Raw genomic sequence first — 25,333 nt, 5'->3', positions numbered from 1 at the left:
ATCCCATGTACCCGATACGGGCCATCTATACTTTTCATCTAACTGTTTGGTATACTCTACCCATAAATCTAGATACAATATGGCGCTTATGCCATGTTTCTGATACATAAAGTGACCTGGACTGTCCCTAGGCGGAACAGGAACTGCTGCTTCCAGCAGACCCTTTCTAGTTTTTAACTGACGTAACTTGGAAAAGAGCGGCATTCTAAACTTGAATCGGAACACAATACAATACACGAAAAACAATAACAATTGGGAAAACAATTCAGGCATACCACGACATTGGAAATACATTAAACAACATTATAAATAACAGTTCGAACAGAATACTACCTGAAAATACTGAAAACAGAAACAGAACAGAATTCTCGAGAACGGAACAGACTAGAGTTACTGGATGCACTGCTATAACAGTACGGAACATACCGGTCCCATAAAGGAACACATCAAGACCCGTATCCACCTAGGTGAACACTTCGTTTGTGAGCTTGGGTACCACCAACCCACGGACCAGGAGTCAATTTAGACTGACCCTGTCTAGACACTACCCCAGCAATGGTACTCACCGGGCAGCACGGAACGGAAGGCCTCGGACGGGACTGGACTACGACGACGAACTTCGGGCTTCGGACTTCAATTACGGGTGGACCTCCGGATACCTCGGACCTTGGACTCTCGGCTTGGGCTCTGGTCGGGACTCGCCGCGTTCCTCCACCGTCTCGTTCGGATGCTGGACCGCCTCCTCCGTCTCCTCCGTGGGCCTGAGGGATACTTGAGCAGAAATATCTGCCACTGCGCAGAAGAGTTCCGTCACGACTGCAGAGGGTCAGGGGGTCGGCGTGGCTTCACCGACGCGTGGGGAAAGGGCAAGTCCCTGTTCGGGCGCCATTATGTGGTAAATAAATAAATAATACCCTATTTTTGACTAGACTTATAGTATAACAGATAGCTCAATAAAATAAGAGTCAAGATTCGAGGTAGTAGGAGTTTCTGCAGGTTTATTACAGCATAAGGACAGGATCAGGACAACCTGCATAGGAATAGGACAATAAGGCCTGGCAGGGGAAAAAGAGGGCCCAGCAGGACAACTGGGGCCCAGCAGCTGCCGGGGCTTGGTCTGGGATGAGCGCGCTAACATTCAATAACAAGAAACAGGCATATATACATAGCGCAAACACATAGCATTACATTGCAGTAGGCGTAACAGTAGGTGGAGCAGAAGGCGTGACGTGTAACAGTCGCGAGAGATAACAGTAAAAAGAGGTGTAACTGGGAGTTTACTTAGACATGTGATGTAAAACGTAACAGAATATGTCATGAATGGGCGGACACATAGGAGGGGGCTACCTAAGGAGCCGGGACCTCTAACCTAATGGTGCGCGAAAACTAGCAATGACGTGTTACTAGGAGAAGCTGGGGGCTACGAACTCTGTGCTAGGAGCAGAGACTAGAGTCTGGAGGGTCGGAGCGACATGTACCTAAACCCTATCTGGTATCTAATGTTTAGGGAACATGTTGATATAAACTAGAAGTCATGAGGGGAGAGGCTAACCTGACTCTAAGACTGGACCATGCATTATTCTACATGTAGTGCGTGAAGAATATTAAATGACTATTAAATACAGTATTTCTCTAACGTGGAGCCGAGAAGGCTAGACAATGACGGAAACTATTGATGCAGTTCAGTAGCTTAGGAATGCAGAGGAGGAGGACTGAACTGATAGCAGGAACTATAACATACATTTGGCAGACTCAGAGGCAGAGCCGGGCTGCACCGGGCACTGCGAGGCAGGAAGTAAGTGAAAGGTCGAGGATACAGGTGGGGGCTGTATCGCTCCTCAGCGAGGCTTTCAGGAGACGGGAGCTGAATCTGTGGTCCGGGCCCTTTTGAGGCCTAGAAACGGGGACTTTATAATGGAATAACGTGCACACTGAGAAACGTGGCAACATTACTTTACATAGGCCTGATATTCGTAGTATTCACGAGGACTGGAAACTAACATACCAGAGGTGGACACAACTGTAATTGCGTCATTAATCAGAAATGGGGAATAACATATGCATATTGGTCATGCATACATAACATATGATGGATGGGGCGTAGGGACACAGAACATGGCAAAATTTACTTTTCCAACCCTGGTTCAGGATTATGAGCGTAACAAGATTACAACGTCTCAATTTGCAGTTCTAAATCTCGGACAGATTGCCATTTTCTAAACTTTTCCCCCACCCTATAACTTATGATTTCCCCTCAAAAAGTTAGATTGAGGGCCTCCCACAGGATAGACACCAGGGGTTCTCACATAATGTTGAATTTGGATCAGGTAGATGCTATTGTTTCTCCCATTTGTGAATTGAGCGCTGTATCCCGGAACGACCAGGGTGCCAAACGCCACCCACCTGAAGGTCGCTCTGGTACGAGCCATGCACAGATGGAGCGTTATCAGGGAAAGCTCTGAAAGCCCACAAGGTAAGATCTGTGCGTCAATCACCTAATGTATCTCTGTCCTGCGGAGGAGGAAATAATCCAGGCGGGAGAGAGTGTTATGTGTCCCTGAATAAAATGCGTATCTCCTGACCCCTTGATGGAACCCATGTCAGACGTCCCGACAACTCCCTAGCCTCCAGGAATGGCCTCTGCAGGGAGTGGGTACCTGGCGGCCCTCCCATGCTCGGAGTCTGTCAAGAACATTGCCCACCACCCCATTCCAGTACTCCCCAACATCAGGGGTTCCACAGGGTGGTCTCCGATGAGTCTTGTGATCACCTCTAAAAAAGCAGGGGGTTTGCTAGTATCAAGACTTACCCATACAAGTGGCTGGTGACGACGATATACTTGCCCCATTGATCAGTCCGGGTTTGTTTTCTATAAAAGAGAGGTGTCCTTTAATTAATATTACTAGTTTCATCGTACTTTAATGTATGACATTACCATGATGTCGACATCTTATTCTGCATCAAGTGCTAACAGTACAGTATTCCTATCTTACATGAACCCAGTGAGTTTCAGTTTCTTCTTAAAGGCTCAAAAGCTGTTAGTATCCAACATCTGCATCTACCATGCATCTCTCCCAATCAGAGCTTTTCCATATTTATATTTTGTATACTCTCCCAGACCTGGAGTTGAATCAGGTTCTACTTACATCAAGTCAAGTCATTTAATATTGTGTCTCCCAGAAGTTGCTGGTAGGATTATTGGCACATACAAATTTAAACTACTTTTTCCCCAGAACATTCTATGACTGAGTAAATAAATATTCTAACTTCTGTCCCAAATATTTTGGAGGAAAGTGCCGTTATTGTTTTGTGCCCATCAAGTGCGTGCTTTTCATAGGTTTATGGCATTAAAGAAATAGTGATTGGATGAGTGACCAAAATGATCAGATCATTTGCTTTCTTATACTGGTATCCCACATCTCAATACCACACACTTGCTATCTTGGGAATAGCGTGTTCTCTTAATTGTTAGTGTTTCAAAATTGCATCAGCCATGCAGTTCTTTCTCAATGTATTGGCCTTTGGCAGGCAATAGAGCTGCTTTGTATAGTAAGTGAAGCAAGACGGTTTGTATACTCACTATCAGTGGCAAGTAGTAATCTTCTTTAGCCCATGCTCTTGATAGTATTTTTGTGGCTTATTATAGTACCTATTTGTCAAATCTGCGAGCCTTGGGGCTTCCCCCAAACATTTTGCCTTTTCCGCTCCACATTTGCTGAATATTTCTGTTGGCTTTAGGACTCTGTGCACTTTACCCCTGCTAACCAGTGCAAAAGTGCTTGTGTTCACTCTGTAAAATATGGTCAAATTTTCATATACCAGAGAGGCATATTTAATTTACTTGTAAGTCCCTACTAAAGTAGGCATGCAACACTTACTGTGTCACCAACTTAAGTAGTCCCTTAAAACATGTCCAGGCCTGTTTTAAACTACCAATTTGATTAGGGCAAAATAAACCCCTTGCCAGACCTAAAACCTCTTTTTTATTACATATACATCACCCCAAAGGTAGGCCCTAAACAGCCCTTAGGGCAGGGTGCATCATATTTAAAATGTTGGACATATACTTTTAAGTTTTACATACCCTAGTAGTGAAAAAGTCAAATTCATGTTTCACTACTGTGATTCCTATATCTCCCATAGGATACCACTGGGTACCTTTTTGTTTAGGAGCAGTTAGAAATGTCATGTTTGGTGTCTAAGAAATTGTAATTTAGGCTCCTGTTTAACGTTAAAGTAGGATTTTAAGTTGCAATTCTGAAAAGGCCTCTTTTAAAAAGTTGGCATGTTCTTCTCCTAACCCTTTGGTGTTGAATCCTGTTTTCCTGAGTCACAATGCTAGGTGTAGTTAGCAGGAGCCTTTGTGTATTCTTCCCAGACAGCCACACAGTAGAGGGACTGGCTACTGGTAGGATGGACCATCCAAGCAGGATGGAAGTAGGTGGAACTGTGCACAGCCTAAGACCCTGCCTCAGCTCACACACATATAACTTCACACTAGCTTATTGTGACCATAGACAGAGACCAGGACAGGTAGTCAGGAAACTGTTTTGTGTGGGGTGGGGGTACTCCAGAAGTTGTTTCCTCTTGAAAGCTGGTACCAGGCATGAAAATAGGACCCTCTGGACCACTCTTCAATTCACGCTGGACCTGTGTAAGGACTCTCAGAGGACTGCCCTACTGTCTGTGGCCAGATGTGTACTTCAGAGGACTTCTCTGCTACATGAAGCCTGTCCTGTGTCCTCAAAGGGCTTCCCTGCTGCCTGAGACCTGCTTTCCTGCTCAAAACCAGGACTTTCATAGTTACTCCAATCTTAGTTGGCTGACCTCCTGATCAGAGCCTCAGGGACAGAAAAATCTCTTACCATTTTGAACCTGGACCCAGGAGGCCCCTCCAGTCCTTGACCCTTGAAGTGGTGCTAATAGTGTCCAGATAGCCCAAATCCCAAACTTAGAAAATTTTTTGCCCAGAAAGTGCTCTGAGAACCAAGAGGAGACGGAAACCTACCTGCTCACTGATCTGCCCAAGGTGTATCGCCGGTCGGCCTGATTTTACGGCAGCTCCTGCTGTGTTCTTTTCTGCAGCTGCAAATCTTGTTCAGCAGCTCCTCACAGAAGTGGTATTCTTCCTTGTGGATCGCTCATTGGCTACAGGTTGCAGCTTCATCCCGCTGGAGATCTTCAAGTTCCAAAAAAAGGAGCTAAATCTGAACGTAAAAAAAACGTCACCGTGACTTTGCCCAGCAGCTTCTCGACAACAGCGTCTCCTCCCTGGACACCACCGAATACCTTGCCCAGCTGAACTTTATCTTCTCAGACATTGATTCCCTAAAAATTCTTCTAAGCCCAAAGGTAAGGGGAGACCATGCTGAATCCACTTCATGCATCCATACAGCCCTCCATCATGGTCGCCCATAACTATCAAATTTGCCCTGGTCTTGTGCGACTAAATGTATCTGCAGTGGTCGCTTTGATCTTTTAGGTACTTTTTTACACTTTAACCTTTAAAAATTCATAAATCGGGTCCTTTTATTGGATGTTTGTTGGTTTGGTGTCAAATCATTTACTAAAATTGACTGTTTTTCCAAATTGGGGTGGAATTTTTCCTGTGTTGTGTTTTCTCTTTATTGCTCTTTTAAGTGCTACATACATACTTTACACATTGCCTCTAAGTTCAGCTAACTGCTTTTGTTCCAAGCTACCAGAGGGTTAAGTACAGGTTAATATAGTGATTTTTTGTAGTACACTCTGACAGGATTATAGCTGTTTCTTGAGTTGGGGTTCAACTACCCCTCAACCAACAACCCAATTTCTCATACTGTTTCTTTTCTGCAAGCAGTCTGGTTGAGTTTTATTAAATTGATCACAAAGTCATGATTGACTTAAAATTCTAAAATACAAGTTTAAATCAATAGCTGCCATGACAGCCTTTCAAAATGCATACTTTTGTATTAGATACAAAAACCTTATTTAGGGTGTGGCGGATCGGGCATCTGCAAATAATTGTGATGGTCCTGTCTGCCATATTTAGAGTGGCATTGACACCAGTGCAATTTAAATATGGTGTGTGGGACATCCGCCACTTTTTGCCCAATATCCCACATCGTACTCTAGATAAGGAGTAAGGTGTTTATATGCTGTAATGTTGTACAAAGCTTGTGCTGGTAAATGGAGGTCCGGGTACACTGGACCCACATTTTCAGGCTATCCCATAAGATACATTTACATTCAATTCATCTAGTTGGAACTCTTATGTATAATTACTGGTTATACAGAAAATCTAGCATGGATATTACTCACCTGGACCGGTCCTGGCCACCACTGCCATATATCTTTTCAGAACTCTGCAAGAGAATAAGGAGGAATGCCTTCTCTGGTGTTCGGGAATGCAGGTTTTATGTAATTTTAATGCTATTGTTTGTCCATTGATTGTTTTAGTATCTATGTTGACTGCAAATCTGACTCTCACAATTTCTTACAGGACAAGTGATGGTAACGAATTTCTCTTCCAATCAAAGGATGAGGTAAGAGATATTTAACATTTCTCACCTATACTTTATAGCATTCTGTATCTGAATAACATTTGGACCCCCTGTTTCATACGGGCATGGAAAAAAAGGCAGAAGACAATAATTTGTTTTTTAATCACCTAGAAAATAAAGTGATTTTTAAAATGCTCAAACCTATTTGAGTATGTTAAAAAACGAAGAGGTTATACAGGCAATAAAAGGTACAACTTCTGGTAAAACTTCAGGACCCGATTTAATACCAGGTGAGTTATATAAAACTCTAATAAAAGAACTAGACCTCTGTTCCATAAAATGTTCGAAGAAAGTAGGGGTACAGTGAAACTGCTTAAAACTTGTAGACATGTTATGTTATCAGAGTTATATTAAAACAAGCAAAATACCCTCAGAACTCTATCTTATTGCCTAATATCCCTATTAAATGCTGATCTGAAATTCTATTCCAGAACTCTGAACAGTAGGCTAGCAATAACACTGAGCACTCTTGCTTCTTGATTTCTACACAGCTTTGTTATCGAAAGAGATAACCACCTTCTGTAGGAGAGTAGGGTCTGCTTCCTATGGTCACCCCCACTTTTTGCTTTGCTTTACTGGTTTTCGACTTAGATGTGGCTGTGGGCCTGCTAATCAGACCCACAGCCCAGATGCACTCTCTCTAAATTTAAACCATGTACTCTAGGTACATCCACAATTGGGAATTGGTTCACCTTATCAGCCCCTGTACAAGTGCACCATAGGTGCCCAGAGCATAGGTGTAACCAAGGCCTACCAGGGGCTGCAGGATGTATTATGCCACCCCTGGCTGGCCACTCAAACTGACACAACTGGCTGATCACTCAGCTGGGGCAAGGTAGTGTAATCACCCCTTGCTTAGGTATAGTGTTCCTATAACTACCCTTATATATAGACACACAGTCACCTATAAGTCACTCCTATGGCAGGCCTTGACAATCCTAGAGGCAGAGTGCTTGGTTATGTGTGAGATGGTGCTCTAGCATGAGCTGAGCCTGTCTGCAGCTTTCGGAACCATGTGCTTATAGCTGTTCTATGATATTGCCATACCATATACTCTTAAGTGCATTATGAACCTCGCGGTTAAATGCTAACTTTGGTTTGGCTTCATCCAAACATGTTGTGTAAGGTGTCATACGTTTTGGAATACTACTCCATCGCCAATTGTGGCGACGGGGGTAGCATTCCACCCTTCTAGAGGGAGAATACATGTTATTGCTGACTATCCCGGTTAAAGTTAACCAGAGCCCCAGTGTCACAAAATTGACGCTGCTGCCACAGACACAAGTCTGACCTCCTGCTGCTGGGAGTCCTTCCAGTCACGGAGGTTTGGACAATAGGTTTCCTGCCTGGAGAGGTGTGAGCACCACCCCAGACAGGACTTTGTGTATTGGGACAGGGAGGGCTGAATAGATTGAGACACTGCATGGAACACCCTAGGTGCTCCATGTATGCATGGAGCCCCAGTTCAAACCGGTTGTTTGGGCACTCCAGCCCCAGCTCTGGCGCAAAACTGGACAAAGGAGAGGGGGTGTAACCACCCCCCTTCCTGGTCCCACCCATTGGAGGGACCTAGAAAGTAATCCAGACCCTTTTAGTTGTATAAAGGTAGGAGCTGAGTCCTGAGACTTTAGATTAATCCTGAATCGAAACTTGACACGAAACTCTGGACCTTCGACGTTCTGCTGAAGCTGAAGACTGAAGAATCTCCCTTGTGGCCAAGGAGTGACCACCCTGGGCAACCAGGCACCATCCAGCAAATCAACGGCTTGCTTTGTCGACGTTCCCGCCAGAACCCGAGCACAGAGCCTGACAAAACCCAGACTTCCAGACCTCTCTGATCCTCTCTTCCCGACTGCAGCATAGCTGAGATCCGTGGAGGCGACGAGACACGTGGGACCGGACATCTTGGAAAGCCTGCAACTTGCTAACTGTGCAGCTTCTGAGGTATCCTCGAAGCTGTGCACTGGGGACTGAGAAACCCCGAACCTGAGCTCCACCTGCACCGAGTTCTGCGTGGGGCCCTTTTGCTTCTGCTCTGCTCGATGCGTTGTCCGGTTGCTGGCACGTTGGCTAGTAGCCTCTGTGACGACAATCCTTTTGATCTACATCGCTGGTCTGGTTGCTCCAGACTGGCCCTTGCTTCCCTTTAAAGGAGAAGCACCCCAGACCTTGCTGGTCTGCACCAGAAGCCTTTGTTGTAAGCTGCGTGAGTTGCCTTTGCCAAGGCCTGTTGACTCCAATTCCGGCAGTCGAACCCTCCATCTGCGAGAACCTTCGTGGGACAGCTCCTCTTCAGCACCTGGTCGTGCTCGACGCCTCCTGGTCCGCGTGGCTGCAAAGACAAGCTTCAAGACAGCACCTGATTGCTCCTCGACGTCGTCTGGTTCCTTCCTGGTTCCACCCGGTCACTGGCTAGTGACCCAGACTCTGTCCCCTCTGCTTTCAGGTCCTCTTCATCCTCGATCCACCCTTGGATCTACCCGGACATCTTCCTCCTGGTCGCCTGCAGCATCTTTCTTCAAAGGCTCCATAGGCTTCAACGGCGAAACCCGACACATCTTCACACCTATGCACCCGCCGTCCGTGGGTGAGGTAACGCGAGTACTTCGGTGCTCCCAAGGGTATTGACTATCCAAGTGTCTAGGTTTTTAGTTGTTTCCTCCTAGCTAAACCAGAAGTGTCCTAAATCCTTCTAAATCTAACTTCTAAGTTCCCATTGACTTTGCATTGACTCTCGCGTGTGTGTGTAAAGACACTGCACGCGCCGCCTGTGGGCCTCCTACTTCTAAACTAAGGCTCGGATAGTGTAGCCCCAGCGATTCCCTAGGCCCTAGGCCTTTCCTTTTCTCATGACGGGGTACTTATACCACTTTCTTAATATATGGTTTGCTTCGCCCCTAGGGCCTAACAGTAAATTGTGCGACTTAACGTATTCTGACTAAGTAACTTGTGATGTGTTTTGGCCTCTGATCTCATAAAGAGTTCAGAGGAGTGTGTTAGTAAATAAATACATATATATTTTATATATATATCCTGTGTGGTGTCCTTTCATTTGATATTCAAGGGGTTACATATGGTAAAACAGCTGACTTTACACGCCCTCAAGAGTCTTTTAGCCTAAGACTGTTCTGTCCACGCTACCACTAGGATAGCTGGTCTATAATGTTGACTTACAACCATCACCATAAGGGTTGTTTGGACTGGTGCAAGGTGTTCACTAGAATAGTGAACATCATATACCAGGCCAACTTCTCACACCTTCTACATGAATACCACCATGTTTCTTAATGAGCAAGCTCAAACCCTAAAATATCCAATGGCAGTTTTGCTACCAGATACAGAAAAGGTGTTTGATTGGTTTTGTTACTGTTCCTGTAGGTAGTGATGTATATATGCACATTCAAAGAATGTCTATAAAATTGGTTCACCATAACTACACAAATCCATCAGCCTGTATTATGGTACATGGAAATGTGTCATCCCTCATAGAGATTCAGTAAGGCACACATCAGAGGGGCCCGTTGTAACCCGCAATATATGCTTTGCATATGGAGCTTTTCACAAGGAAAATAGTCCTTTTGCATCATACACACAGGGTTATAAACATAGAATAGTCCAACCTGAGTGTGGGGACCATGGAACATATACTTTGGAGATAGACATTCCAGTGTTAAGCAGTTTGTCTGAGACAGGCCATCTTTTACCGCATTTTTCTTTAGTAATATACATAAACTCAAACCACATCACAGCATTTAGTGTAACAATGTGGAATATAGAAGCAATAACCCTAATTCTGCAACATTGGGTCTTTTATATATTCACACATTTGAAACATTCTCCATCATCATGCTGCGAATCCGCATTGTATATATGACCAAAGGCCTGAAACAACAGTATCTGAAAGAGACACTTTAGTGATAGAGTCCTACCATAGAATTACCCCCAGGTGTCAGACTGGATCCGGAAAGTTTTCGTCAGCAGTACCCCTGCGCTTTGGAAGGTGCCATTGTGTGGCTCCGCGTCTGTCGTAGGCGTCATGATCGCCGCAGCAGCTACTTAAATGCCGCCCTCGCGCGCTGACGTCAGTTCTTTCTTTTTCCGCACCAGCAAGCTCGGATCCGGAGAGAGCGGTACCCCAGTCAATTATTTTTTTTTTTAAATATGTTTATTGAAAATTTTGTGACAGACAAAATAAGCAATACTTACATAGGATACTTGCAAGCTACATACAGCACCGCACTGAGGACAAAGGTCGAAATAACAGATGTGTTAAACATTTGCTTCTACGTCTCCTCATTCCCAGTTCCACCACAGGTGATACACATACCTCCCCCCTATAAGAATTCCATCCGGACCATTTCCTGTCCCACTTCTTCGGGCACCCCCTAGCTATGAACACTTCTTTCTCAGCCACCATACATCTATCGAACTCTGTCAGCCACACCGCCACTGCCGGCGATGTCGCCCTGCCCCATCCTCTCACAATCTCTTGATTAGCATGAAGCCCAGCATCACCAACTGCCGCTCCGTCTCAGTAAGATCTGTATCCTCCCATATATTAAGCAAGCCCAGGTGGGGCGTCAGGCTGAGCGTCTTCACTAGTGCAGATTGCATATGTGTCATGGACCTGTCCCACGATCTCCGCACTAACGGGCAATCCCACACCATATGATAAAAGGAAGCCTGCTGTCCGCAACCCTTCAAACACAGGTCATCTTGACGAGATCCGATTTTTGCTAGTGTTATTCCCGTCAAATAGGAGCGGTGTAGGATATGTAGCTGGATGAGCCTAAATCTGAGTGTAATAGCAGCCTCCCTAGGTGACATCAGCGCCGGTCTCCAATCCTCCTCATCAATCGACCCAAGGTCCCCCTCCCAGCGCTCCTTAAGTTGTCCAAAGGAATCAGGCATATTATTACTACGTTTTTTATAGGTCAGGGAGATCGCCTTGGACTGCAGCGGCCCATCTAACAGGCGATCCTCAAGGGGCGACGATTCCGGTATGTCCTCACAGCTGGGGAAGGCCGCCTGCAAAGCATGTCGGATTTGTAGGTACCTAAAGACTTCACCCGACACCAGGCTATAGGCCTTTTGTAACTCTTCAAATCTGAGAATCGCTCCCTTTTTTACCAGGTCTTTAACCGTCGAAATACCGATGACATCCCACTTGTCAAATCCCGATTGATGACAAAGCATGCCGAGTTTCTGTGAAGACCATAATGGCGTCGCCTTAGTGAGCACTCCTGCCCAACCCAGACGCGAGTTAGCCAACCGCCAGATCTGTACCGTATGCTGAGTGGGACCAATATACTGCTGCTTCCTAGTGCAGGCATACAAAGCCCCAAGGTACCCTGAGCGATCCATCTGGTATCTATCCAGGGCACAAGCCGGGTCATCTGGCGGGGCGTACCGCCATCTATTCACAGCCACCAACTGTGGGGCCCAATAATACAACCTAACATCAGGCAGCGCTATGCCCCATCATACCATCCTTTCATCAATTTCTGAAGCGTAATCCTCGGGGCTTTACTATCCCATAGCAATGTGCGGAGCTCCCCTTCCACTGCTACACAATATGCGTCCGGAATCTTGTGCAGGCAGTTCTGGAGAATGTACAAAAATCGTGGGTGTGCCAGCATTTTAAAAAGAGCAGCACGGCCCACCAGCGACAGAGGTAGCAACCTCCAATGCTTAACATCAGAGCGCAGCCTGGCCAACGTGGGTGCCAAATTGCGGTTATAAAAGAGAGCCGAATCCGGCGTGACGAAGACTCCCAGGTACTTAAAGCCATCTGCTGAGACCACCAGCGCACAGTCCTTGGGGAGACGGGGGATCTGCCCATGGAGCACATATAACACAGACTTACTCCAGTTAATTGCATACCCCGAATACTTCCCAAAATTCGTGAACATTTTAAGAACAGTATGGATTGATTTGTACGGGTAGGTAAGATAGAGCAGTATGTCATCAGCATAGAGGGATATTCTATCTTCACACTCTAGTGACCACTTCAGACCCTTCACCATTACGTCGCGACGGAACCCGGCCACCAAGGGCTCCAGCATGAAGGAAAATAACAGCGGTGACAGAGGGCATCCCTGCCTGGTGCCTCTCTTTAGGGTAAACTTTCTGGACGTAAAATTGTTAACCCTAACCTGCCCCTGGATGTCGGTATACAACAGCCTCACCCACCGTATAAACTTAGGGCCCAGTCCAGCTCTCACTAGAACCTCAAATAGATACGTCCATTCGATCGAGTTGAATGCCATAGATGCATTAAGTGATAATATGACTGCATCCTCCGCCATCACACTATGGAGCCGGCGGATGTTAAGGGCAGTGTTTCTCCCAGGCATGAAGCAGGACTGGTCCACTAGTGAAGATATCACCGTCCCCAGCCGCGTGGCTAGGACTTTTGCCAAAACCTTTGCCTCGACATTAATCAGGGAGATCGGTCTATATGAGCGACCATCCTCCACCATATTTCCATCCTTATGGATTACAACTATACTGGCCAGACGCTCGTCAGGCGGCAGAGCCCCTTTCTCCCAGCTTTCCTGATACATTGCCCGCAGGTGCGGGACCACCTGAGAGGCCACAACCTTGAGGAACTCCACCGGGGTACCGTTGGGCCCCATCGCCTTCCCAGATTTTATCTGGCGATAGCCCTTTGGATCTCCTCATTTGAGAGATCCGCATCCAAGAGATCCCTATCCATATCAGAAAGAGTCTGTACGTTACTATCTGCCAGCAGTTGCCGCGAGTCTTCCGCTGTGTATGTCGTGGAGGGAGAATACACCGTCTCAAAGTAATCTGAAAATGTCTCCGCTATATCTCCAGGGCGACGCAGAACCTCACCACTCGGCAGCGTTAATCAGGGCACCCACCGCGCACCTTGCTCCTTCCTCTCCAGCCACGCTAACGTCTTTCCTGCCCTGTCGCCAAGCTCATAGAGCCTGTGTTGGGTAGCTGCCTGTTTAGCCAACATGTGTTCCCGTGCCTTGAGCTTGTACTCCTCCTGCTTCAATGTTAAGCAATGCAGTGCCTCCTCCGAAGGACACAGCACGTGAGCCGCCTCAAGCTCTCGAAGGGCTACCTCCAACTGTACGAAGAGCTCACTTCCTTTATCAATATATTTCACCTTCAATGGCTAGGCGTATCCCTTTGGAACCACTTTGTACGCCTCCCATAAAGTTTGCGCCGCTTCCACAGACCCTAATTTTTTGTCTAGAAAATAGCCAGTTTGCACCCCGAGCTCCTCCCTGATATCTGGAATCTTCAACAACCACGGGTTGATGACAATGGCGCAGCGCTGCTGCCTTTCCCCATAAGTGAAATCCACTCCCACCGGGGAGTGATCCGAAATACCTCGAGGATATGTCGGGGGACACCTAACATTACCTACTGAGGCCGTGTATGTTAAAAAGTAGTCTATTCGGCAGAGACTTCCATGCACACTAGAAAAATACGTAAAGTCAGAGCCCACGCCCTGCAGTTCCCGCCCCACATCTGAGAAGCCTAATGCCGGCATAATTTCATTTGGTCTTGCCCCCTGCCTCTGCGGGTATCTATCAACCGTGTCATTCATGGTCATATTACAATCCCCGCCTATTAGCAGGGTACCGTCAGGAAGGTTGGTCAACACCTTGCCTAGGTCAGTCAGGGCATCTCTACCCAACGCTGGTGGCAGATAAACAGAAACTACATTCAGGGCTCTCCCCTCCCACTGGGCCTCAGCTACCGCAGACCGCCCCCTCGGATCTGCCCATGTGTTATGCACAATCAATGGTGTATTTTTCCTAACCAGGATACATATGCCTCTAGACCCGGTGGTATAGTCAGCATGCACGAATAGCCTGTACCCCCAACTATTAAGAGCCTTACTTTTATTTCCAACCAAGTGGGTTTCCTGCAGGAGGACAATATCTGGGGACTGTCTCTTCAGGTACTGCTGGACGACACCTCTCTTTAATTTATCACCCAAACCATTAACATTCCTGGAAAAGACAGAGAGCACTGAATCCCGCTCAGCCCCCATCTCCCAGCACAGCAATACTCATGGCCCAAGAGGTCAATAACACAGTACTCACTTCTGTACACAACTTGCAAATAAAGGCAGCACCATCACAGCTAAGTCTGTCGCATTGAATAACAACAAAGAAAATAAAACATTGCAGCACAATACAGTCATTTTGGAACTTGTCCCCGAAACACATAGTGAGAAAGTTATCCAATCTGTAGCATAGGAGTTCACCACCACTTTGAGGACAATAAACAGCCACAAAACACCCCCATACCCCCAGGTCCACCCCCCTCCCTGCCAGTGGGTTTAGAACTACCCACCCCCAAACTCGACAGAGTGCCTCTCACCCCCCCCTGAAATGCTAAAGATGCAGAGGGAACCGACCCCACCCTCCCGCGGATACATACACAGTCATTGTAGTTCCCAGCCATCCTCTACCTATAGTAACAAAGCAACATCAAATCACGTCAATGTAGCCAGCAAATAGCACATGTCACAGGTCCTCAAAACCAGAAACAGTCTCACAGCAGTGAGGTTTTCCATCCCCCATCCATGTCCCTCTACTTGCGTAAACTGCCAGATCCAGACTCCGCAGACCGACTCCAGAGTTATCAGTCCTGCTCTTCCAGCCGACTAGTTTCTGCAGTGGGATCAGTACTTGCCACCTCCAGCCGGGTTACCCTTTGTGATCCTGTTCTGCCAGGGCGGTCCCTCCTGCGGCCCCCCCACCGTGTTTCAGCCCTCCATCCAGTCCCAGACCGCCTCCGGTGAGTCAAAGAACCACGACTTGCCATCCAATTCCACTCGCAGCCGTGCCGGGAAGAACATCGCATATTTCACCTCCCGATCTCTCAGCTCCTTCTTCACCGCTTGAAAGCTTCTGCGCTGCGCCTGAACCTTGGCCGTGAAATACGGAAAGAACGCCACTTCATAGTTGTCTATCTTCAAGGGCGGGTTGGACCGCGAAGTCGGCAGTATTATGTGCCTATCACGGTAGTTGAACACCCGGGCAATCAGGGGTCTCGGAGGGGCACCCGGCTTGGGTCTACCACCGGGTACTCTATGGGCTCTTTCTATAGAGAAGTAGCTGGACAACCTCTTGGGCTTCAGGTGTTTTGTAATCAGTTCTTCCACGTATAGGTCCGCAGCCGGCCCCTCCGTCCGTTCCGGAACCCACAAAATTCGGATGTTGTTCCGGCGCGGCTCGACCTTTTATTTTATTTATTTTATACTCTTGTAGAGCGCCTGAATAGACCCCCGAAGGGGTATCTCCGCGCTGATGCTGCAAAGAGGGTGTTCTGAAAAGGTGTGCTGCAGAGGTAATATACAGGCAAGACAAGCATTAGTTGCTGGGATACAGGTATGTTTTTAAGGTTTTCCGAAAAATCAGGTGACTGTTAAGTGATCTTAGTTCGAGGGGCAGAGAGTTCCAGAGTACTGGTCCGGCATGGGCCAGCGCACGGCCACCCTGTCTTGTCTTCTTTACTCTAGGTACCTGCAGCAGTTGCCGGTTACTGGAGCGTAAGGTACTTTCGGGGATGTAGGGCTGGAAGATTTCAGTCAGGTATTCATAGTCATCCAGCTGCTGCGACATTCTTGCCTGCTTTTGCTGCACGTCTAGCATCTGTCTCTGAAGTTCTGATGTGTCCATCAGCAGGGCTCTCATTACTATCTTGAGTTCTTTAACCTTCTCATCCATCTTTTTAAAATCCGCCCTGAGCAATGAGACCTCAACAGTGACGAAGTCCACGGAGGTACGCAACCCCCCTATCGCCGCCATGACATCATGAAGAGTCGGCTCCGTTCCCGGCGCAGGGGCCACCACAGACTCCTCTCTCTCCGATCGTGCCGAATCGCTTTTGTCTCCCGTTTTAGTCCATGCGAACTTCGTCAGCTGTTTCTAGGCGTTAGCCTTAGGACCCTTCCCTCCCGTAGCCATGATTGCAGGGCCCGGGATCTTAAAACAAATGCAGGGGGCAGTCAGCGGACACAGCCTCAGCCAGGCGAAGGAAACATCCAAGACAGAACTGCAGCACTGGGGAGTGCCTCGCCCCGATATCCGACACACCAAAAAGGTAGTCTTTAGCAATATCCAACCACAGGAACCAGTGGCCAGTCACCCCCACGGCAACGTAAGGATCAGCACACCTTCTCGTCGCAGATCACAGACGACACTCTTCGCAGTGATCGTCGGTACCAATGCATCCGCTCCGCAGGGCGCAGCAGGAAGTTCAGGCCAGAGGATAGGTGTCTTCATGGGCCATAGCACAGTCTCAGCGACCCACTCACACCAGGGGTCCGCACGCCTGGCCTCCGCTGCAATCACCAGCAGGACAGCTACGCAGAACAGCGGCCGCACATCCGGCACGCCAGGCTTTCGTCTACAGTGGCCCACACACCACCAATTGTCTAGAGGGGAATCAGCCAGGCCGATCACAGGCACCACTCATGCCACTCGGTGCATCCACCGTCCCGTCGCTCTCCACACTCCTCTGGCGCCGGGGCCCCGCACACACTCTCTGGAATAGGCGGCACTCCTATTGGACAGTGGGTGATAGCCAACATTTCCTCAGCCCACCGCCTACAGCTAGACAACTCTCCACTTCAAGGATCATGTTAAGCCCACACAGGGAGTCCCAGTATCATCACCACCAGGCTCACGCTGCCGAGGGCCGCAGTCCAATTGCCCCAATCATCACAGATTAGCTCGGTCCTCGAGCCGACGCAGCGTCTACTCCACCTGCCCACAGAAATAAATTAGTCACTGCAGCCCTTGACACCCCCAATGCTGAGCCTCCTTCCACTCTCGATCTCTCCACAGGGCTCCCCTACCGTTCCGCCTGCCGCGGCTCAGCTCTACTCACCAGACAGGCCTCAAAGCTGGGGCCTCGATTTCCAGGGCGCCCGCTGAAGCAGCACCTCCTCTCCTCCCGTACTTAGAAGGCGTCGCGGGTCCACCAGCCTAGGTCCCGCGGCGCCGCCGTCAGTCTCCACACTCCACCGCAGGCAGATCCCTCGGGGCAGGAGCACCAGCACTCGCCAGGGCCGCCGCCTCTCCCCGGACGCGTCTCCTGTCCGCCATTGCAACTCCGGATCACCTCACAGTCCGGAGCGGTCCCGGGAGGCAGATGCCGCAACCGAGGCCTCAAAAGGTTGCACGGGGGGGTCAGGAGTCAAGCCCCCACCAGCACACTTCAGCAAATGATCTTGGATGGCTTGGGATACTGAGAATATTCCGCAGAAGGGACGGAGCTGATCTAGACAGCGGCCATTACCCCTGGCTGCAAGCCATGCTCCCCCCTGTCAATTTTTAACTGAGTTTTTTTGGGGACTTTTGTCTCAGTTCTTTTGAGTCTTTGACTCCTGGTGTATAGGGATGCCTGGTTTCAAGTCTTACGAGGCTTGTCCCCGCAAGATGTCGGTGACTGGCCCGCACTGTGAGGGTCTCTACTGCCTGGAGCGCGACCACGACCCTGCGTCGTGCCCGGACTGCCGGGCCATGGCTCTGAAAACTTTGTGGGAGCGGTCCTGAAAGTTACTTGAGGCCCGGATGTCGGCACTGCGCCGTTCAAGGTCCCGGTCCCGTGGGAGGTCAAGGGACCGGTCGCGGAGTCGTCACCATCATTCTTCTGGATCTAAGTCTTCGCACTCGGGGACAGGTAAGTCGAAGCATTCCAAGAAGAGGTCGAAGAAGCATCGTCGCTCTTTGACTTCCCGTCGCGCGACGCGGCTGAGGGTGCGGGCGGTGCCGCCCCCGCGGCTCTGGCGGAGCCTAAGACGTCGCCCCCAGTCTACACCCCTTCCAGGGGGCGACGCCTGCCCAGGTGCAAGAGTTTCTTGCTGCCATGGCCCGACTCTTTGGGCCGTCTGGCCCCGCCAGTGCGCCTGCGGGCCCGACTGGGGGTCCTGCTTTGCCACCTCCGGCGGCTCCAGCCCCGGTGTCGCCGGCGGATCCGGCCCCGGCGCCGCAGGCCCCCCCCCCCTCAAGGATCCAGGATCGGAACCCGATCGACGCCGGTTGACCTAGTGACACCTCCACCGGAGCAGATCTCCCCGGCACCACTTCCGACGTTGCCCACTCCACGAGACAACGTCGTCGTCCCCAGGTTCAGCCCCGACCCGACACGGTGCCGGATTGACGTTGCCGGATACCGACGCCGATGGGCCCTTTTGTGCCCTATGTCCCTCCTCCTTAATTTGAGCCTGTTTCACAGACTTCGAAGGAAGGGGAGGACTGGGAGGGGTCTGAGGACCCTCTAGCACAGGACTGTGCTTGTGAGCAGAGGATTTGGGGGAGGCCAGTGGTCTTGACACCTTATCTGACCTTGGCATGCTATCTCCAACCGAGGCTACGGAGGAGGGAGCCAGTTACACAGTGGTGTTGCGTAGGGCGTCCAAGGCTCTCCACCTCGAACTCCCTACGGTGGCTGTCAGGACTAACCTCCTGACAGAAGTGCTCCAACCGGCGGCTACCTCTTCGGAGCCCTTGCTGCCCTTTAATGAAGCACTATCTAACGTTCTTTTGGGCACCTGGTCCAGGCCCAACATAGGGGCTCCTGTGGATAGGAACGTGGCCCGACGCCATCGCCCGACTCCGGGGAGCTTGGTTGTCCAAGCCTCTACATCCCAGAGTGCGTTCCCTACTGCACCTCCGGATAGGGAGTCCAAGAAGCTGGATCAGTTTGGTAAGAAACTGTTTTCATCTGCCAGCTTAGGGCTGCGGTCGGTGAACATCGCATACCTCTTGGGCCATCATACCCACTCTCTGTGGGACACGGTTGCGCAGGTGCTGCCTAACTGCTCGGAGGATCCCCAGGTAGTTCTTTCCCAGGTGAGTGTGGACGGTGGAGACGCAGCAAAGTTCACTGTACACTGTGGACTAGACACCGCCGACTCACTAGGCAGGTCGATTTCCACTACGGTGGCGCTTCGGCACCACGCCTGGTTGAGGACAACTGACTTCTCAAGGGATGTCCAGAACACCTTGATGGACATGCCGTTTGATGGCATTCGCCTTTTTGGTCATAAGGCAGACAGACAGGACCTTGGGCCTGTCGGCCGCTAGGCCTTCTCCACCTTCTGCCTTTCGTTCCTTTCGTTCCTTTCGTGGCCACGGAAGGGGCGCCTGCAGTGTTCGCAGAACCTCAGACCACAGCAGCAACAAACTCAGCGTGGTCGCGGACGTGGGAACCGCCGAGGTGGTTCAGGGGGCCAGCGGGCGAGTCAGTCCTCCTCCACCCCGCAGCACCCACTTTGAAGCCTTCCTAGTCCGACCTTTCAGGCCCTTCAGACGCCAGTGTGTGGACGAATACGCCATCATCTCCACCAGATTTCAGTCTTCCCCTATCTGGACGACTGGCTGTTGAAGGCTGGCTCACCCCAGGCAGTTCTCTCCCACCTCCAGACTATGGCGGACTTCCTGTATTTGCTGGGGTTCTCCATCAATGTGCCGAAGTTGCACCTAATTCCCTCCTTTTCATCGGAGAGGTTGTGGACTCTGCGCAGTTTCTGGTTTATCCTCCCGAGCAGTGAATCTGGGAAATTCAGGCTATGATTCCAATCTATCAGCCTCTGTCCCGGGTTTCGGTCAGGATGACCCTTCGACTAGTGGGTCTGATGGCCCTTCTGCATTCTGCTGGTGGATCATGCCAGATGGCATATGCGGGCTCTGCAGTGGGAACTGAAGTACCAGTGGGCACAGCACTAGGGCAACCTGTCCAATCCCTCCAGATCTCGGAGGGCACAGCAATTGCAGTGGTGGCTCACGAATCCCGATTGGGTCAATGGCAGATCCCTCTCCTTCCCCAACCGGAACATACAGTTGTGACGGACACGTCCTTTCTGGGATGGAGCGGCCACATTTGGGAGGCGGAGAACAGAGGCCTCTGGTCTCCGGCGGAGTCCAAGCTCCACATAAACCTTCTGGAGCTTCGGGCGATCTGACTTGTACTAAAGGCATTCCTTCCCTCTGTCATGGGGAGAGTAGTGCAGGTGTTCACCGACAACACCACCGCCATGTGGTACTGCAACAAACAGGGCGGGGTGGGGTCGTGGAACCTTTGCCAAGAGGCTCTGCATCTCTGGGCTTGGCTGGAACATCAGGCCGCTTAGCCCTTGCATTCAGCCCTTATTTTAGCATAGTGACCCCTATATCATTATTATTTGAATTTCCAGAGAAACTCCCAGTCCATTGTCACTGTAAATCCACAAAGGGATTCTACAACGCTACGGCTGTGGCGTAAAATTAATTGAGCCCCTCTGGCCTACCTACATACCCCATTGGATTGACAGCCTGTCCTCACATTGAGGTAAGAACCTCAATGAAACTTGTATTTGATTATACACAGCGCATTGTCCTATTATCAGTAATTGCAACATTCTTCTTTGCTTCTTTTCTCACAATCATAGTACCCGGACGGGTCCTCATGTGAGTAAACCCTTTTCCTCTATTCTTCATGTGTGGCACATCATTTTCACAAGGCTGCGCAATCATAAATTTAGGTACCTTTTATCCAACGGCCTTTATGTTCCTTTATTCACTTTTGTGCCAGTATATGGCCTTATGCTCTTTTTATTTAATTCCCATTTAGATGTCCCTTCATCAATAGTCCTGAAGAGACCCCACATTGTTTTGAGGGTCCAAACGCCGTCGACAAACAGAAGAAGGAAACCATTTTCCCAGCACATATCATTGTATATAGTTGCTGTTCACATGGAATTATTTTGAGTATGGTCGACTTGTATAAACTGTGGAAACCTTGTATGTAATATTCACATTTTCACTTCGATTTAGGTTACCTTTGTCACTTGGGACACTATGCACAAATGTTGTTTTGATGTATAATGTTTACTCCTAACTTTATTGTTTAAAAAATCCAAACAATATACTACACTGGAATCAGTGTTAGTAGTTCCCTCGTGCTCTGCCATTATCTAACCCTCTATATTACGATTGTGCTTATGTATCACAACCTCATAGTATATCATTCCACAGGAACCGCTGTTTTTCCTATATAATTATTACCATGGTTCCTTAGTGAGTAGGGTTCCCATGTTTCTCTTGAACTGGCTGGAACATCAGGGTATGTCCCTGGTGGTTCAACACCTGGCAGGTTCTCTTAACGCCAGGGCCGACAAACTCAGCCGTCGGTGCATGATGGATTACGAATGGCGTCTAAACTTGGACGTGGTGCAAGGTCTCTTTCAGCAATGGGGAGAGCCTTGGTTAGATCTATTCGCCTCTAAAGAGAATGCGCAATGTCATCACTTCTGCACATTGGAATTTCCAAGGCGGCACTCGCTCTGCGACGCTTTTCGTCGTGAGTGGAGTTGTGGTCTGTTGTATGCCTTTCCGCCTATACCACTTCTGCCCAGAGTGCTGAAAAAGATCCGGCGCGACCATGCCCAAGTCATCCGTGTGGCTCCCGACTGAACTCGAAAAGAGTATGGTATCCCGAGCTACTCAGTATGAGCATCGATCCCCCGATCCGTCTGCCTCTTAGGGAGGGTCTTCTTTCGCAGCAGCAGGGGACGGTCTTCCACCCGAACCTGTCCAGTCTCCACCACCTTGCGTGGAGATTGAGCGGCGGCAGTTTACGTCTTTGGACCTGCCTCCCGAAGTCTGTAATGTTATCTTGGCAACCAGGCGGCCCTCCACTAAGAGGGTATATGCCTGCAGGTGGAATAAGTATGTGGCATGGTGCACAGCAAAGGCTGGGGATCCCCTCTCTGCCCCTCTTTCAGAGGTTCATCTTTTTCTTCTCTCTTTGGCCCAGCAGGGCTCTGCTCTGGGCACTATCAAGGGCTATCTCTCGGCCATTTCCGCCTTTTTAAGACTTCCAGATCAACCTTCCCTTTTTAAGTCCCCTGTTGTAAATAGATTCTTGAACGGCATCACGCACATGTTTCCTCCTGTTCCTTTTGTGATTCCTCAGTGGGGCTTGAACCTAGTTCTTACTTTTCTGATGTGTGCTCCCTTTGAGCCACTACACAATTGCCCTCTTCATCTCCTCACTCTAAAGACTGCTTTCCTGGTTGCCATCGCCTCTGCCAGAAGGGTGAGTGAGCTCCAGGCTCTCTCTTCTAAGCATCCTTTTCTCTCTGTCCATCCGGACAAAGTTGTTCTAATGACTCGTCCTTCTTTTCTGCCAAAGGTTGTCACTGACTTTCACATCGGGCAGACCATCACTTTGCCCACCCTCTTTCCGCCTCCGCATCCCTCAAAAGAGGAAGAGAGGCTCCACCGTCTGGACCCAAAACGCGTGCTATCCTTCTATCTGGACCGCACACAACAGTTCCGGGTGGATGACCAGCTCTTTGTTGGCTACGTGGGCGCCAAGAAAGGTCAGGCTGTGCACAAGCGACCATCTCTCGGTGGGTCGTTCTGTGCATAAAGGCTTGTTACTCCTTGGCTAAAAAGGATCCTCCGGTGGGGTTGCGCGCCCACTCTACCAGGGCTGCACACGTTTACCAAGCACTACTGCCTGGACAGCCAAGTCCAGAGAGACAGCTTCTTTGGCCGTTCTGTTCTCCAGGACTTTCTGGTGTGATCTTGGTTCGCAGACCCACCATCTGGGTTGGTATTGCTGGGGTGTCTATTCTAAGGTAAGGAATCTATCACTACGTGTGTATTTCAGATGCACAAGTTACTTACCTTCGGTAAGAAACATTAGTAGTGATAGATTCCTTACCACCCCACCCATCCTCCCCGTTCTGCGAACCAATTTCTAGGGTTAAGGTTATCACTTTCAGGGCCCTAGTTTCATGGCACCAGTGGTCAGTTTTTTGCATGGCTCTGCGTTCCTGGCACGGAAAGTCGTGTACAGAACTGACGTCAGCGCGCGTGGTCGCGTCTAAATAGCTCAGACGACATCATTCCGGCACCTACGACGGACGCTGAGCCACACGACGCCACCTTCCGACGTGCAGGGGTGCTGCTGACGAAAACTTTGCAGATCCAGTCTGATGCCTGGGGCTAATTCTAAGGTAAGGAATCTATCACTAACTAATGTCTCTTACAGATATATCGTTACTGAAGGTAAGTAACTTGTGTGTTTGTTCAGTAAGCCATCTACCTGATTTGAAGCAGCCCAAACTTCAGCTAATAATCTGGAAGCATCAACTCTCTAGAGACCACCGTAACTCAGATACCTACCTCACGTGATGTGTGAGAGAGTCTCCAGGCAGAGCTTTGCTCTAACCTTTCACTCAAAAGTGATACTTTCCTGGACTACCCTCGGACTAATCCGGGTCTATCTTCAGCCTCACAGTGCTGTGCTTTGTCTTTAGGGAAATGTTCTATTTTCTGGGCAAGGCAGACCCTTTACTTCAGTCAGCTGTCACCAACGGTCACCATGGCTGACAGAGAAAATCTCTCTCCAAAACCTGTTCATCTTGTGGGCAAAATAGCATTTACACTGATGATCCATTTCCCAGTGTATGTATTGCTTTATCCTGATCATAGCGTTCCAGATTGTGAGATTTGTAAAACCTTCACTTCTAAGACCCTGAAGGACAAAGAGAGGACTTTGGCACCATATCTACTAGAGAAGGAGAATTGCCACCCCCCACGCCCCCTTCTAAAGGGGGTGCCATCTCTTCAGGGGAAAATTCAATGAAAAGTGCCCTCCAGGCAGCTCAGAAAAGCAGACTTGTACAATTTGCTCAACTGGATTTATTAGGTACCGTGCTTGCAGCCAGGTCCTCACATACTAAACCTGCAGCTTTAAAATACTCCATAAAAGAAGACTGCGCAAAAATGTCACTCAAATGATGACCAACCATCCAGTAAAGGGAGGAAATACTTGGAAAATACTTTGTTGCCCATGACCACAAAAAAAACGCTGTCAACTACAAGACCATCAACAACACCAATATCAGCATCGATGAGACCGTCAACGGCAGCGTCATGCAGTTCTCCCTACTGCTGAAGTTAATACTGATTGCTTTGACAACGACAATAGCAAAACCCTCGACGACGACAACACTGTCAACCTCAGCAACATTGTCGGTTGTGATACCCTCACTATCGACACTGTCAACTGCTGTATTTGCAGGACATGTCTTTACACCATTAAGGGCAACACCTCCACTACCTTCCCAAACTTTTAGAGTCAGAACACGGTGAAGATGTAAGTGGCCTTGCATCACAGACTGCATACTGTCCAAGTCAATTGGATGTGTGCTACGTCCAAGATTGTTAGGATAGAATCCCCCACCTCTAAAGGAAACATCTCCAAGACTACTCTATCAATCCCTTGCCCCACCAACTGCTGAAGACATGAAGGAAGACGACAATTGGGTGATTTCTGAGGCGGAAGAGGAATGTCCGCAAGAAGATAATGGAGATTATCTCATCCTCTGGCCCTCCAAACAAGCATAGTAGGTGTACAGATAATCTTAACTAAAGAATTAGTTAAATGGCAGCAGGTTCTATTAAGGCGACTAACTCTTCGGCAGTTCTAGGACATTATGATGGTCATATGTGGCAAGACGATGTACCATTACTTGATCTCATCGTAGAAGATAAAAAGGAGACTGCTAACGCTATGCCCCATAGTCCTTTACAACATCAATAGCTCTAACTCTCACAAATGCGAGACCAATTGCATTGCAAATGCTGGTTTACCTTCCAATGCGTCCCAGCAGAGCCTGTTCCCGGAGCTGCAAACCTTTTCCTGCCCCAGTAAGCTCTGTGCTGCCTCAGCCCTTCTCAGATGAGCAGTACACTTTGGAGCAGGGGTCTCCAACCTTTAGTGAGAGCTACTTC

The 25,333-nt window shown here is 49.0% G+C and overlaps 1 protein-coding gene across 1 annotated transcript in view; it reads left to right on the top strand.

Annotated features, from left to right (window-relative positions):
• SPTBN4 (spectrin beta, non-erythrocytic 4) overlaps positions 1–25,333 on the top strand; it is a 1,415,585-nt gene that overhangs the window by 1,364,032 nt on the left and 26,220 nt on the right. Inside the window, 1 exon segment of the mRNA XM_078660647.1 lies at positions 6,482–6,524. Within this exon segment, the coding sequence (XP_078516773.1) occupies positions 6,482–6,524 (43 nt within the window).

Source organism: Lissotriton helveticus, chromosome 9 (assembly GCF_964261635.1).
Source record: "Lissotriton helveticus chromosome 9, aLisHel1.1, whole genome shotgun sequence".
Lineage (NCBI taxonomy): Eukaryota > Metazoa > Chordata > Amphibia > Caudata > Salamandridae > Lissotriton > Lissotriton helveticus.
The sequence above is the reverse complement of the archived record's forward strand: the minus strand, read 5'-3'. Positions and strand labels throughout refer to the sequence as shown.